Source organism: Alligator sinensis, unplaced genomic scaffold (assembly GCF_000455745.1).
Source record: "Alligator sinensis unplaced genomic scaffold, ASM45574v1 scaffold29_1, whole genome shotgun sequence".
In the NCBI taxonomy this organism is placed as follows: domain Eukaryota; kingdom Metazoa; phylum Chordata; order Crocodylia; family Alligatoridae; genus Alligator; species Alligator sinensis.
This window is the reverse complement of record NW_005841933.1, coordinates 635,399-652,296: the sequence shown is the minus strand read 5'-3', so window position 1 is coordinate 652,296 and position 16,898 is coordinate 635,399. Positions and strand designations below refer to the sequence as shown.

The following is a 16,898-nucleotide window of genomic DNA, read 5'->3' as shown; positions in this document are numbered from 1 at the left end:
CGGGGCGGTAGGGGGGGGGGGGGAGAATACTACCGACTATCAAGAGAATCAGTTTTAAAATATGAATGAGTGAGCCTCCGCGAATGGATGTCTGTAAGAGCAAGAAAGAAAAATGGGGGCAGGGAATAGGGAAGTAAGTAAAAAAAGAAAGGATGGAAGATGGTATAACATACTCAGGCCATGTCTAGTTTACCATATGCTAGCTAGAATATTCTCACTCAAACGCAGAGAATGCACACTGCTTTTTTACGCATGATAAACTAGTTAAATAAACCAGTTTACCATGTTTTGAAGTCTACACACTTGAAAATATGTTAGAGCATCATTAGATAATTTGTTCTCTTATGATTGTTAAATCCTATGCTAGACTAAGACAGATCATGAATTAAGAACAGGAAACTAAGAGTTCTGGCTCTGACTGTCTCTTGTTCTCCCGGTAGCCTTGGGTATTGCTTATCCTGCCTAGGTTCCAGTATCCTAACATGGAAACTGGTAATAAACATACTTACCTATTTCAGTGCTATGTGGAGGATTATGTAGTTTATATTTATAAAGTGCTACGATACAAAGCTCTAAGTAAGTTGCATTATTATTATTAGAAGTCAATGAATAGCATTCAAAGAATTCAAGCAATAAAATGAGCCAGCATATACAGAGGAGTAAGATAAAGCAAATCATGATGTAAATAATTAACGAGCATTTCAAATGAAAATTTGGAAGCAAGGAATTTAGAGTCATTTTAAAAAGGTGAGGCACTGAGCCCTGGGGACAGGAATATTTTTCTCATCTACTGGCTAAAGCACGACACATTATAAGATCACGTTTACATCAAAAGCAAATTTGTCAGTTACTGCTTTTGTTGAGAATTCTCTTCCTTTACAGCACAGAAAGCACTAGAAAGATTTTTTTCTTGGATCAGCAAATGTCCATTGTCATAAGATGATGTAACAGGTATTCTGTTTCCCCTATTAAGTGGACTCATAACTGGTATATTGAGATAGAGATAACGGTAGAGTTAGGACTCTCGTCCTGGTAATACTTGTGCACGTGCATGTTTTTACACTCTTTGTAAGCAGTCCTGTTCTAGATAGAAGTCCCAAAGCTGCATGTTCCCACTCCTAGTGCATGAAGTTAAGAAGGTGCCTAAAATCTCTGCAAGATCAGGTCCCTGTGTGTATTTTGAATATCAGGACGTGTATTAACTACATCATTTATATATCTAGAAACAGTTGTAATGTATAAGAGTGACAGAGTACTTTAGCTCAATCCTGCAACTCTTAGTCATATAAAGTAATTATAATGCAACTAGTTATGTTAGTAATGTTTGCAAGATCAAACACACAATTTTTATCAACAAGACGAATCTAAGGAAGTAGCATAATATTAAAATGCTTATATTGTGCAGAAGCTTTTCCTTTTATCCCCCTAAGAAGTGATTTTATTAAAAACAATGTACATTTTCAAACAAGTGCTGTTTTATTACTTAATATAGATCTCTCTCTCTCTCTCTTTTTGCTAAATCAAACAGTAAATTTCCAGGCTTTCACAATTATTTTAGCACTTGATATCCTAAGGGATTGTCTTGTTCAGTTTGTTTTATCTTTAATACACACGCATGTTGTTTTTGGCTGCTGGATACATCTATTCTTCCTAGCTTTGTAAATATATTTTTCATATAGGTAATATAAACAATCCACCAAGTTTCAGTAGTAGTTTGGGTCTGGAACTATGGGTATTTTCTGCCCTTTGTGGGATGCAGTAAAAAGCTGACCCCAAGATATTTAATAAACATGAGTTACATAGCTTCATCAGTTCAGTCTGAGAGTGATCCATATTATAGTGCCATCCTACAATTTGAGCATTATAGTGCTTCTATATTCAGAGGCTATTGTTGTATCTAGCTCAAAGGTAAGGGAAATAGTATGAGCAGAATGATTACTATCTCCCCAGGTTAATGTTAAGACCTACCACTGACAATTCAGAACGTAGCTTTTTAAGTATATAAAGAAGCTATTGCTCTTATCTGGCAGTGGGTCCTGAAACCCCTCATTTCCCTCCCTGACACATTAACTTGTGCCAGCTCACCTGAGGAGTAGCACCCAGCCAAGGTCCAGTGGTCAGCAAGCCTGGTAAGAAAGCACCTCTATGCTCTTCCTTCACATGGGTGGTGGGAGAGGGGCTCTAAAGGAAAAACAAACAAACATTGACTCATCCCAAATTTCAACTGGAGTTAAATGGGATGAAGAATCGGGCTGAGTCCCCCTCCCTCCATTCCAGGTGAATCACTGGAATCACTGGTGCTGAGGATCTGAAGCTACTCTACAGGATTTTGAAAGGCAGCACTTAAAAATAATCATTTTCTCCCAAATTCCTAGGAAAAAATAGTAAGTAGTGTCATATTTTAATCCTCAATTCTACCAAACTGTGCGCGCCTAAGTAGCTAAGATAACTGATTATTCCTCCTCCTAGCAAAAGATTCAGTTCAATGTCAAAGTCTTTCTCAGTTTTAAAAAAGAGTGCATATGTTCACACACTCCTTGTACAGACTGAAGCAAGATGGCAGTGTACTGTTATCTCTTACTAAAAAGCCTCTGTTTAGTCTGGCAGGAAGAAGAGAGACACTAATTTCCTTTGCTATGTTTAAGGCTTTATTTACTTAGTGCTATATTGGATTGGCCAAGGTAAACTAACCTGAATCTGCTCTGCAGGAACATGGATAATGTGGGAAGGCCTGTCACCATGGTGATGAACTGCATTGCTTTCTTGTTCATAAATGGCATCTCGTTCAGGCTGAGGAAGACTGAGGAACCTTCGGATCATTGAGAGATTCTCCCATAAGGTCCTGTTTTCTGGCGAGGGATCTTCTTTCCAACGTAACAGTTCACAGAGCCAACCCTTGAAGATAACATCATCAAAATTAGTTTTCCACACTTAATAATAGACAATTTCTACCCTTAGTTACATCTCCTTTAAATCAAAACTGGTTTAAAAAGTGTGGTGTATGAGGACAGGAGACACAACATTGCTTATTCCTTCATATACTTCTTGGCAAAAAATTACTTTCATGTTAAATTCTGGATCCCTATGCTGAAATTCAAAGCAAATACCATCATGTCAGGAGTCTGCCATATTATTTCACAAAGCTGTCACAGAATAGGAGGTTTTTTGGGTAGCACATCTCTGTACCAATGCTATACTTTTTAGAAACAAAATACCTGATCAAGACAGCATCTCGCCACAAAGTAGAACACTACTTTATAAAACTCCATGTTCTATCTTCTACTTTTCTATTTTGTATTTAAGTCTACATCCATTGGAAAGCATTAAGCACAAAGATGGGCTAAGATTATTTGTTTACTGCCATTCTTTTTTCTTTATGTTGCAACGGATATTATAAAACTCGGGGATAAAGACAGTTAAGTCCTTAAGAAAACCTACCTCTTTCTTTGTTGTACTTAAGGAAACAAAAACTATATTTCAATAGCTAGTAGATTATGTCTTTTAGGTTTTTTTTTGTTTTGTTTTTTGTCCTAGTACTACAATTTTTCTTATTTGGAAAGAATATTTCAGATATCTGTCTTGATTGTAGAGCTGCCTAATGTAAAGCATAATGATAGAGAAATTCCCAAATGTCCTTTAAAAAAAAAAAAAAAAAAAAAAAAAAAGGCCTTTGCATAACCATTGAGAAGTTATGCCTTCTTCATCAGTGCTATGTGCAGAAGTGGCTCTGAGAATAAACTTATCTACCATGTCATAGATGTTAATTTGTTTCAGCATTTCTTTTTTAAAACAGGTTTTTTTCCGTTAGACTCACACTTTTATGCATGCTATTATGGATTAACGAAGGGATTTATGATCTACTTTTTATACCATTCCTATATCATAGTACATGCAAAATCTCTGAAAATGCAAACTGAGTAAGCATGATGCCAAAAGACTATCCTAGGAGAACTGTAGTGATTACTAATTTGCTTCTAAAATAGACCAGCAGTTACATCTTGAATATTTAGCAATTGCTCACTTCTGATATTGTAAAATCAAATCCTGGCATGTTTCTTGGCTTTGTATTGAAAGTTTTAAGGAGTAACAGAAACTCAAACCAGCAAGTATAGCATGCATCAGCAACACATTTCTTTGTACATAAAAATACTTAGACAATTACTAGCTCTATAAATTTTACTTTTTAATACTATATGGAAAATGATGTGATACTTTCTTGACTAACACACAACATGTAAGTTCCGATACTTTTTAGACTTATTTGTCAGGCACAGGTACTGTTGGTCTAAAGTGGTTCAGCCAGACAAGTTTACTATATTTTCTTTAAGTACAAGAAAAAAAAAAAAGGTAGGTTTTCTTAAGGACTTATCTACCTTTATCCAGGAGTTTTAAAATATCATTGCAACATGAAGAAAAAACAATGGAAGTAAACAAATAATCTTAGCACTTCTTTGTGCTAATGAAAATATCTAGGAGGGAGCTAAAAATTTCAAATATATGCCCTTGGATATAGGAGGAGACCTCTTAAACAATGAACACTACAGGAAATGCCTTAGTTATGTAAATTAAAACAAATGTTAGAAATATGATGATAGTACAGTTGAGAATCCAAATTTCAAATTCAAAGAAGCCTTGCTTGATGCTTCATGCCTTGGTAAATGAATAGAGTCCCAGATGCTGCAACCTTACAGAAGACCAACTTGCTGCTTCACAGAATACTACTGACAGGACTCCCTATTGTGCTTGCCATTGTAACAGCGCACAAGGTGTAGTAAGCTAATAAGCTAACCAGCCCCGTAGCAAAAATACTGTGATGTATAGCATGCCCTAAAAGACTTTTCATTTTAAAGCAGTCAAGGACACCTAACTGTGTGTTTTCACAACCCAACCTAAAATGTCCTACTTTATGCTTGTAGATTAGTATATGGACCACAGATAAACTCTGAATTATATTGTTCCTTCAGTCCCTCTAACATGAATCTATGTGCAGAGAAAGGGATTCAGCAGCATGTTTTTCCTCTTATTTTGTGCAAATCAGTTAAAAGGGCAAAAATCAAGTAATAGATTATTTTGAAAGAAAGGCAGGACATTTAACTGAAAATATCATTATGAAAATGTTAATTCGGAAACAGTGAAAACTGGGTTTTTTTAACGTTTGTAGTCGGTACGGCTTCCCATCTAAAATGTGCAGCATTATACTGGTATTTGTGAAACAGAAAGCAAAACTGAGAAGTCTATTCATATCAGAGCAGGCAAGTAAAACAGAGAAGAAAAGTAAAAAATACCCAAACTGCAGAAATCTAAACCATCAGTAAGGACATTTGCTTTTTTCATATCACACTGTCCATTTAAAATTTAAGTATACCCTAGCGAACCACAGATATCCTTTAGAAAAGACAGCTGTTAGTTCTTTTAAAAACATCTTAGAATAATTCCTAAATAAGTACATGTATGTTGATTTAAAAAATATTTTGGAAAAATAGCTTTGATTCACTAACAAATATTTTTTCTTATATTGTTACTTTTGCGTTTTTATACTACTTGATTAAGCCTTATTTTTATTAATTATCCATGACTAACATAACATTTCCAGTAATTTGCTATTAACCTTTGCCCTGAAATAGTATGTCTAATCCTTTATCTAAAAATAATTTGACAAATCGTAAGTTGGAACATTCTGTGTTAGCCTTGCAAGGAGATAGTGATTTTAAGAGACTGAAATCAGATGCTCCTGACAAAATATTTAAAACCTGCAGCTGTAGACAGCTATTCTAACAAAAATGTGTATTTTTCCATTTTATACTTCACATTTTAAAAGGAGCAGACAGATATTTTGGTGCAGGGTCTGTGTGGCAACAAGGAAATAGCCAATTGGATTTTTCTAAAATTACAAGGGTAGAAAGAATTTACTGGCTTTCCTATCTATTTCTGAGTACTTGCACAAAGGCTGATTTTATTAATGTCTAAGCACATAGAGGATGAACAAGCATGAATAGGAGCCGTATGGTTTAACTTCCACAGGAGACCAAAATCTTCATACCAGTATAACTTGTTCTGGATCAAAGAAATAATTAATTGTTTGCATATTCTTCATAGTTTTTGAGTTCAGGGTTCTGTACCACACAGTGCCTCAATCACCCAAGTAACAAATTGAGAAATCTGAAATGACTGTAATATTTAGGAGACCCCCCCCCCCCAACATTTGGAAGGACTTCAAAAACCATGGCATTCTTTGTTTTGAATTTATATATACTTGGGGAGCAACAAAAAGAGCTGTAATTAGTATAGATTTTAAATTTAGAAATACATTTTATTGGACCAATTTCTGCCATCTTATGCTTAAGAAAGTCTAGAGCAATTCTACTGCCTTCCAATAAATTATTCCTAATTTATGCCATTATAACCTGATCACTCAAATTCCTAATTTATGCGATTAAGGCAGATTTGTCCCATAGTTCACAACTTTGTAGTCTTCTAAAAATTATAAGACTGTAAAGAAAGGAAAAAAAACAACTACTCGTCAGTACCCAAATTAGATCACAACTATTTTGAATAGTGTGTACACCACACAGTGAAGAAACAGCCTGAAAATAATTAGGCTGATGCCATATACAGCAAAGAGTAAAAAGCTAAAATGATACTGGGAACAACCTAAACTTTAAACATAGTAAATTTGCCAAGCAACATTACACTGAATATAAAGAGGGTACAAGGCAAAATACAAACATTAGCCACATGTAAATATGTTTGTAGAACTTTCAGGATGTTACTACTTTTCAAACTGCCAAAGTTTAATTTGACACCTTCTGTTCTAAAACCTTTGTTTCTATTCAAAATCACGCCTTTAGCTGCTATCAATCACTATGTTCTCCCTATTACTTAAAATACTGGCATGGGCCCTGGATAAGCTGAAAATGCCATGCAGATGAATTCTGAGATAATATGTTCAAACCTGTTATATACAACACAAATCCTGTAAAGTTATGTATTGTAAACCTACATTTATTGAGAACTAAAAGTCTTAAATCCATCTGCCACAAAGGAAATACTGTTATGCACTTTCGAGTAACCAAGTACCAGCTGCAAAGGTCTTGCTACAGTAAGCAAGAAAATGGTGAAGGAAGATGCTAAACCTAAGATATTTAAAATAAATATGAGTCTTTTGACTCATTTTCTGATCGGGATTTATTAAAGAAACATAAGACATTAGGAGAAAAAAAACCTGCGAAAACAGAGCAAGTGCCAAACTCCTGCAGATAAAGCACAAACAGGATAACAATGACAAATTTTATAGTCCATGAGACATTCAAAAGTATGCTTATTTTAAAGAAAAACTCAGCAGGTCTAAACTCAACATCACAACAATGTCTTTTGAAAATTTGAATTGCGCTACAATTAAATTCCTGACCTTTCCTAGTCTCAGCACCTACAGACAACAATCTTTGGATTCCACTTAACTCCTCCCCCTCCTTTTTTTTTTTTTTTTTTTTTAAACACACAAGCTGATGAAGATCAATTCAACATTAACAGGTTCAACATCAATTCTAACTGAATCAAGAAAAACTGTGCTATTATATCTTTTAAAATTTGTTAGGCAAATCCTTCCAGAGCAATGACTATATCAGGAGGTTCACCTCTGCCAAACGGAATGAGTCTACAAGGGAAGGACTTTGGGATAGAGCAGTTAAACTATGGTAGACCTGTTAGTGGTAACTATCATCAAATGACAAGTATGTCTTACTGCATAACTAGCAAGGAATCAAACATTTTTAAAAAAGAGCTGTAATTTGAATTCTAAAAGGCAAAACATTTTATAGTTGGTATGTGAATATATAAGGGGGTTTTCTTTTATATATTATATGCAGGAGTATTTTGTTCCAATCTCTGGGGCATATAGTGTAATAAAAAATATATGGTATTAGAAGAAATCAGTCTAAATAGGAAGGTATTTGATACAAACATTTTAGTGGAAAGCATGAATTACATTTCAGCAGCTACTATGAACAAAGATTAAGTACATAATCCATTAAACAGTACTTCTAACTCAAAAAAAAATCAGCATTGTAGACTAAACTAAAGTAGGCATTTTGAATGAGCACATTTTCAACAACTAACTATAAAGCTAGCAATTTATCATTCAGCAAATAATTTTCTACTTTTAAAAGAATCTGTAAGTGTTACTTATGCTAATGAAGACTGTTTTTAATCTGCCCACAAACATGGTAATAGAGGGCAATTTTTTTTATTTACAAAGCTGAAGGCACTCAAGTGTAATTTCATATCAATGTTCTATAAACTGGGTAAAATGGGCTTTTAGTTGTCTGAACCACCAAATCCTTCACCTTTAACACAAAGACTTAAGAGAGAAAACAAAAGACAAACTAGAAAACTAAAGTTTAAATATTGACTCTCTGTCTTCAAAAACCATTCAATGTTTTACAAATCTCATTTTTGTTCTAAAGGCTTCGTTCATTATCACTGATGCTTCTGTTTTATGGAGCTAGGAAGGCAGAATCCAGGTATAGGAGTAAGGACATACAAGGTGGAAATCACTGTTACAGTATATATAAGTACATTTTCTTCAGTTCTTAGGCTTGTAAGCTGTTCACTGTGCAGAAAGGTTGCTTTTGGAACAAGAAGTCATAATACTTTGAACAATGAGATACATAATGGTGGCAAAGGAGTACTGAAAGCATTTTAAATTATTTACTAGGTTAAAAGGGTGAAATGGTACTTTAAATACATCAAATTTCATCATCTGGGCCATTTTTTGGTGGCAAAGTGGTATTGATCTTTCCAAATGCTTAAAATTAACTATTTCCAGAAGGTCATTATTTGATTAAGGGCATTAAAGTTGAGGGCAAGAAATGATGCACTTTGTCTTCTTTCCCATTCAAATAATCATATAATTTAATCAGAACTATTCCTTCATGTCCTATAATAAAAATGTTTGTCTTAAGATATTGTTCTTTACCTAACATATTAACCTTTAAATGTTATGAAGTTCTTAAGAATAATCTTTTCTAGTGAAGGTTCTTCCATAATACAATGAAAAAATCCCCCACATTTAAACTGATAAGGATAAATTTCCTTTGCACATTGATTAGAAAATGCATTAAACCCTTCAACTGTGATTTCTCACTATGTACAACAAGACCTAGAAACTAGAGAGTCGGAAGAGGCAAACAATGCACATGTTATTTTGAGGAAAAGTGTGCCTCCAATTAAAGACACAGCTCCAACAGAAACAAATACAGCAAACTTGTAACCATATTATAGTATGTATGAAATTATATTAAAAATCAATTTTATTACATTTTGTATTATGTAAAAAAAAAAAAAAAAATAAAAATCAGAGAGATCAAGAACAAGGGGTCAACATTCACAGTTGTTCCTGATTTTAAATTGGGCAAAGACTATTTAAATTGTATTCATATTGTGAATTATATGGGCTTACACAATGGGGACAAATGAAGTGATGAAAACTATTTGTTCTGATCTTAAAATATATTACTCTACTTTTTCAATTTTCTGACATTTGCAAACTTATTCTTAAGGAAGAGTGGGCCCAGCTGCTGTTATATAGTACAAGCTGGAAAGGGAAGCTGGAGACAATCTTCCTGTTCTGGGTTTTCCTTTGGTATTTTGGGTCTTTAAACTAAAATATGAGAGTTGCCACTACCAGAATGAGGAAGAATTCTTGCTCTTCAGAGGACTTACAGGTATTTTGCTCTATGCTGGAATTAGGAACAACAGATTTGGCTCGCCTGTGTGGTTGGATACCACCTTAACCAGCTTCTCCTCCCTCCCCTCCCTCAATATGATACTACCCAAGAATTTTAAGGCTTATGCAGTTTGGTTTGAACAATTATCTGCTGACTAGGGCTGAAATGTGGCCACCGATTAACCTAACATGGTTCTGACCTTTTAAAGTGCCTCCGCAGCCATTTTAAAATACGGGGGGTGGGGTTAATACTTGTGACACTGCGGTGATGCAGCATTTTAATTAGAACGTGTCAGAGCACGTCTATAGGCAGCCCATGGTTCTACTTTTCGCATGTTCAGTAGCTTGGTTTAAATTATAATACAATATTATATAATAATGACTTAAATTCACCCTGTTATTGTGGAATGTTTCTAGCTCTACTAAATTATCATAGTCTAAAATACTAAGAATGGATAAAAACTAGAAACTAAGAATGGTTAGGTTTCACTTAGTGTGAATTTTTAAGGTATACAAAAAACTAAGGTGGCAATGACCCATTACTTGTTAATTAACATATATAGGTAAAAGTGGTCATGACCAGTTTCTCTGTCTTGACCTGACATGGTTTTGCTATGAAAGATAGCTTTGGAAATGATTTTTGTTTTCATAGTATCAGAGTTTAGAAACTGTTTTTTGTATGCCTTTAAAATTCAAAGTAAGTGAAACCTCCATCCTTTTTGCCCACTTCTAGTTCAGAGACCACTTTAAAGCATATTAATACTATCTTCATAGATCTTGTGAAACAGTAACTTTACGCCTCCTCTTTCGGTTAGGCCCCAAATGCATCAGTGATGAGAACTGTTGCACAAAATCTACCTTACAAATGACCTTTTTGTTTCCTAATTGCAAGCAAATCTTTAGATTTATATTCTGCTATTAAGTCATCACATACTTTTTTTCTATTTTTCATAGGAAGATTCAGTTTTTTGCACCAGTTTGGGATTTTCCTATCCTGAAATTAGGAAATTTGAAACTACTAATCAAAAACTATTGATAAGATGAATGCACTTATTTTTTTAGTTTGATAAAATAATTAACTCTAAAAGTGTAGTCCATGCTTATCTTTTCAGTTGCCCCAACCTCAGTTTTCACACTGTCCGTGATATTTCTGTGAAAAGGCTGGCTTATCTATTACTGGCTTTTGCTGTAGAGGATCAGGGGAACCCAGATGTGATCAGATGTGATTTTAAATAAATAAATAAAAAAATAAAAAAATAAAGATGTAGCTGCCGGTACAACAGATGGTAATTAGTATAAAAGAACTTCTAGGGTTTGTTGGAAGATAGGTAAACTTCAAAAGATAAGAGATTCATTTTTTTCTGCTAGTGAAGAATGAAGATATTGATGTTCTTGTTCCTTCAAGTATCATATTTAATCCATTAACCAGCGTATCTTGCAGTCCTAGTCTGTTACTAGGCATTTCCTGTGATGTGAGAAAATACAGCTAGTAGAGGTACATGTTATGTGCACTTTTTCATGGTATTCTTCATCACAAATGCCTAACCTTCAGTGTTTTTATTTTCACTACTGTCTCATCTGAAATGTACTCAAGGCCTGAATTCAATAAATATTTGTATTTTTATGAATAAAAAAAAATTATGAAAACCAAACAAAATAATTTATTTAAAAAAAGTCAAACTGACTTGGACAATCATTACAACCAGCAGTTGAGGACCAAAAGTAAATGATCTAGTCTGCTACATATTACTTCAATCCTCCCAGTTATCTGTGCAAAGAAACACTGGTCTGTACTTGGAACCACTGAAAGGGCAGTTAGGTTCCACTGGTGTGAACCAGCTTGCAGAATCAGAGCCCTAATCTGTACTAGACACATAAATCCCATGCACACATGTACTAAAAAAAAAAAAAAAAAGTCCAGTTCATGTTAAAAACAAACAACATGAAGCAAACCCCTCATTTTCTAGCCAACTAAAAACTGAATCATTCAATTTAGACTGCACTAAATTACGTACTTCCCCAAATGTAGTTTCCTCTCAATTGATGTCCTCCACTTTCATATATATTTCTTAAAGCATCTTGCCTTCAATACAAATAGCAATGATATGCACAAGCCTTAATCAAAAATATAATAATATTATTTTGCAAATCATACATAAAATTCAACTACATTCAAATGTAAAAAAAGACAAAAAGGGGAAAAATGGATTTAAAAAATAAATAAATCAGTGAAGCTTTATTCTCCCTTCTTTGCCATCACATTCATTCTTTCACACACAGAATACAAATGGCAGAGTAAGCAAGACACAACCATACTTAAAAATCAAAACAAGAAAAAACAACTGCCAATTATTTAATAAAGTCAGTGAGTCTGGTACATTACCCTTACAGTGTAAGGCTATAAAATGGGTCACTGGGTTTCACAGAAGGTGACTGGAAAGAATACTTCCCCCTATCGCTTATCAAACTGAAGAGAAGTATATATAGATGAGACTTATTTCAGTGCAACAGCAATCCTTTACATGTAGAAACAAACATATAAACCAACTGCCAACATGCTTAGTAACTCCATATTTTTAAATGTCTAATATTTTTTTCTACGGCAAGTATTAACATACAGTTTAGTTAGGCAGGGCCTTTATTGAAAGGGGACTGTCAATTTTTCAAACGTTTTATGACTGACAGTTCACAAGCTAACAGCAAATGTTAGTTAAGTTATTTACAGAAGTTTAATACTTCTTTGGATAATAAACAGAAATTTGCTCCAGAAAAACTGCTTTTCATATACTATACCTCACACAGGTCTAGATCATCTCACTGATTTTAAAGCAGATCTTAGTATTACAGTGATTTTTTTTTTAATCCATGTCTTAGGCTCAAGAATTCATTCTTGGTCAAAGAAAAGGTCCATTTATTGAAAATAATCAGATTTATTTATATAACTTTCACAAAACATATAATAATAATGAAGTACATTTTGCATGGAGTAACATTCCAATAAATTGGTGCACACACACCGAGTGCATGACCATGTCCTTTTCATTCATCACCTTCCCTATTTTTGGTTCAAGTTTCAATTTCTCGAAAACCACATATGCCTATTTAGACGTTTCCATATTCCTGAATCACTACAATCCCCTCTAGAATAGGATAGATTCAGTGGTTCTCAAATACTCAATCAAAGATGTTTAATGCTATTAAAATGTGGCAGCACCGTAGCTGGGACAAGTTAAAAAAACGGAAGAAAAAGAAAAAAAAGTTTTCCCTAACTCCCTCCTACAGGTTTTGCTGCAAAATCATGTTATGGAAGAAGTCAGAGAATTTAGCAATATCCCTTGTCTCAGCGCCCTTTAAACCCCCTTTAAAATTCACACCTGAAAAAGTGTGTATGTGGGGGGGAGGGGGGCGGCTTCAAACAGAGAAGGGAGTGACAGGAACTATCTCCATTCACTATAAGATAAAGACAATAAGGGACAGGTACTGACGTATACTTTTCCTGGTATAAGTGATTGGAGACTGGTGTACAGGTATAACAGAACAGAACAGAAGTTCTGCACATGAAACTGGTCTATACCCATAACGCAACGGACGTTGGTGTACAGACTGGTTTAAAATAGCAGAACCTGGTCTAAGATTTGCCTATGTCCCTCCCCACAAGAAAAGGACGAATGTGTGTTCTGTTTGTTACTGAGCTAAACAACACCACTTACAGAAAACTGTGCAACTTAGATCAGTTCCACCTTGGGCTTTTAGAATGTCTGTGCATAGCCTAAGTCTGCTAAGGGTTAACAGGTCCCTGTCTTGGAGTAGAGTATAAGGACAATGGAAAGCTAAACTGAGAGAGAGACTGTATTCTCTCTTTTTCTAAGTAGCCAGGGCAGGGAAATGCTGTATAAATTGTTTTATGGACTATAATCAAGCCCTGAAGGAAGGTCCTTAAAGCCTGATGCCCAGCCAATTGTACTGTAGCTTCTGGAAATCTTCACAAATAAAATACCAACTATTAATTCATCTGATCATAATAAGCAAGCCATATTTACTTCCTTATGTCTCCATCTCTTCCCAAATGACACCTATTTGGATAGCTGTATTACTACTATCTGGTAATATGTCAAAATCAGAAGCAGCTAGGCCATGTGTCTTTGAACCTATCAAGGTGAATGTACGTTCTTCTGCCACAAATTAATTGAAAGTAAAGCAGAAGAAAAAATTGTTTGACCCCTTCATAGTTCCTTTTTTATAACTACAGCTGTGTGTTGATGAAAAGAGAGCCTGGGTTTGCAAAGGTCCCATTACATATTACATGTCAGAGATTAAACCCTGATTCAATAAGACACTCAAGCACGTACCTCACTAAGTATGCAAGTAATCCCACTAAAGTTACAGAAATGTTTAAATACCTTGCCAAACTAGGGCCTAAGACAGTAGAGAATTCTTCTAGGGCATTTATACACATCTGTTCACCCCACAATGTGCTGGAGATCTGGCAGGTCGGCTTTGCATGTGAACTGATGTGCACTGTGCTGCATCACACGCAGTTGTATAAGTGGTGACATGCGCATCAGCGTGCAGAAAATGGCAGTGGCACACTTTTGAAAAGCGTGCCACTGCCATTTTCTGCATGCCGAAGTGCATTTCTCTGCTTATACAACTACATACGCTGCAGCACCGGGCACTTTTAAAAGCACCCAGCACTGTGGCGCATGTGTACAAATGCCCCTAGAGACCATTTAGTTCAGGGGTGTCAAACTCCCCTTACGTCCCAGGCCAGATCTGAACTGCAGGATTTCTTGTGAGCTGGGGCATGCAGTGGTGACAGCTCCAGTTCTGACCCATGGCATGTGGCAGAGAAGGCAGGTCCAGTACCCACTGTGTGCCCTGTGCTGGAGGTGAAATTGCTGCCACTGCTGCCCCATGTTGCAGCAGCACCCCTAGCTCTGGCAAAGGGCATGTGGTAGCAGCAGCAGTTCCAGCATGGGGTGGAGACAGACCTGGTGGCCAGAAGGTGATAGGGGCTGTATAAACTTGTGGGGGAGCACCACTGGGGTGCTTGCTACTTAGAGGGTTGATGCAGGCTGCAGAACAGTCTGCATGGGGAGCGGTAGAGAGACACCCTCCCCCCATGGTAGCCATTTCAAGGGGGGGAGGTGTGTGGCAGGGCATCTTTGGTGCCTGCCACTTTAAGGTCCTGAGCAGGCTGTGAGGCAGCCTGCAGGTGACCGCAAAGCCAATCAGGCGGTCACATGACAGCCAGCAGGCTGCCTGATTGGAGCTAGGCTGCAGAGCCTCAGCATAAAAGCAGGCCCTGAGAGGCAAAGGGGCAGCTGCTGCAGGGATGTTGCTGAGTTAACATTGCCCAGCTGGAGCTCCTCTGCTCCCAGGAAGCCCTAGAGGGCCAGGGTAGGACCTAGGGGGATGAAGGAGGTTCCTAGGGACCCAGTGGGGTCCCAAGCCCCAAGGAGATGGCTAGGCCTCAGGAGAGCTAGGCCAGCCTATGGAAAGAGCTTAGAGTTGTGGGCCTACACAGGGTAGGCAAGACCCTGATTAGAACTGGCAGGGGTGAGGCCAGAGGCTCAGGTGAGCCCAGCCGAGTGAAGGGCTGCTTCATACAAGATCTTTGGGACTCCAAACAAGCCCAGTGAGAGATGGCTGCTTATGGTGGGGCCCAGAGAAGGACTCCCATGGAAGAAGAGGGTCAGCTGTTGCTGCACTGAGGCCAGAGGCTCCCAGCTGGTCAAAGCAAGGGAACCAGGGCCAGAAGGCTGAAGGGCAACTGAGCCTACCACGAGGTGCAAGCCAGGGCTGCGGAGCACTACTGGCACCCCGACTGGTCTGAAACCGGGGCCAAAGCCTAAGGAGGCTGAAGGTCCCTTTGATTGGGATGGACATTACTGCCAAAGGGATGACAGGCTCAGCTGGACAGTAAGCTGTGATGAAGGAAGTTGAAACACAGCTTCTGGATGGGAGGCATCTGATGATGGGTCTGGAAAGTTGGGGCCTGATGAGAGGAAGCCAGCAGATGGAGGCTGCAACAGACAGCCCAGGAGAGACAGCAGTCCAGCTACAATATATAGGAGCCCAGTGAGAATGAGACCAGGGCAGGTAGGCCTGCATTGGTTTTGGCGAATGACTTAAAACTACACCCTGCTGGGGAGGATGGTGGTGGTGGGGCTGCCAGTGGTGGGGCAGTCCTGAGGAAATGCCACACCAGTGCTTCCTTAGTGAATGATGAGTATGGGGCACTGGAAAGCCTCAGCCCCTGCTGTCCTGCGGGTGACCTTATGGAGGGAAAAGGCTACGGGAGCACACCCTTACAGAAAAGCGCCAGGCTTGGGCAAGATCATGGAGGCCAGGAGGGCCTCAGGCCCAAGGCCTGAATGAGTGAGGCCTAGTGAGAGGCCTGGAGGAGACTGAGGTCCGGGCAGGTCGAAAGACACCTGAGGCCGAAGGGGCATAAGGCCCTGCAGTGAGGGAATGGAGCAGGGACTCCAGAGAGGGGTAGAGTGTAAGGGGCATAGAGCCTCTCAACTGTCCCAGACAAGTAGGTGGGCTGATACTGTGATTGGCCCTCCCATCACAAAACCCTTCCTGGCTCTCCTCCTATGGACTGCCATGTCTCCCAGGGTCCAAGAGCCCTGGGTTTGGTGGCAGGCCACACCCCCCAGCGATGCCCCCAACTTCTGGTGGCCTGCTTGATAGCCTAGTGGGAAGCAATAAGCAGCTCTGCAGGCGAGATGTAGCTCACAGGCCAGATGCTAGATTTCCCTAGTATTTAGTCTATATAGTTCACCATCCTTATTTTTATTTGCCTCTCAAATTTTAACCATAAGCAAACTGAAAAAGTGAGGCAAGATTACATTGTGAAAGAATAAAGACAACCCAATCACTGAATAACAACTTGGCTTTTGATAAAAATCTGATTGATTTGGATTTTCATAGATATCTGTAAATTGGGTTTTTCCCCCTCACTTATTTAGCTGCATCTTGTACTGTCTATCCATTAAAGACTTCACAGTCTTTAACATATCCAAAATTCTCAAGTTTGGCCAGTAAAAGCAAAAATGGGCACAATGAAAGTCTTCAGTTTCTTGAAATTCAGGTAATCTGAAACAAAATCTTGTCTCCTTTTTCACTTATGTTTACAAATCCTGCAACAATCAAATGTTTGAGGCTA

At 37.6% G+C, this 16,898-nt stretch overlaps 1 protein-coding gene across 8 annotated transcripts in view; it reads right to left on the bottom strand.

Moving 5' to 3' along the window:
• The window catches only part of SATB1 (SATB homeobox 1), a 108,269-nt gene that overhangs the window by 1,198 nt on the left and 90,173 nt on the right, over positions 1–16,898 (bottom strand). For 6 of the 8 annotated variants that reach the window (XM_014517941.2, XM_025198945.1, XM_014517940.1 and 3 more), the window contains 2 exons: positions 2,692–2,895; positions 2,086–2,181 (listed from right to left, as the gene is read on the bottom strand). In XM_014517941.2, the coding sequence (XP_014373427.1) occupies positions 2,086–2,181; positions 2,692–2,895 (300 nt within the window). The remainder of the gene's footprint in view (positions 1–2,085; positions 2,182–2,691; positions 2,896–16,898) is intronic. The other 2 variants (XM_014517942.1, XM_014517944.1) reach the window with 1 other exon arrangement.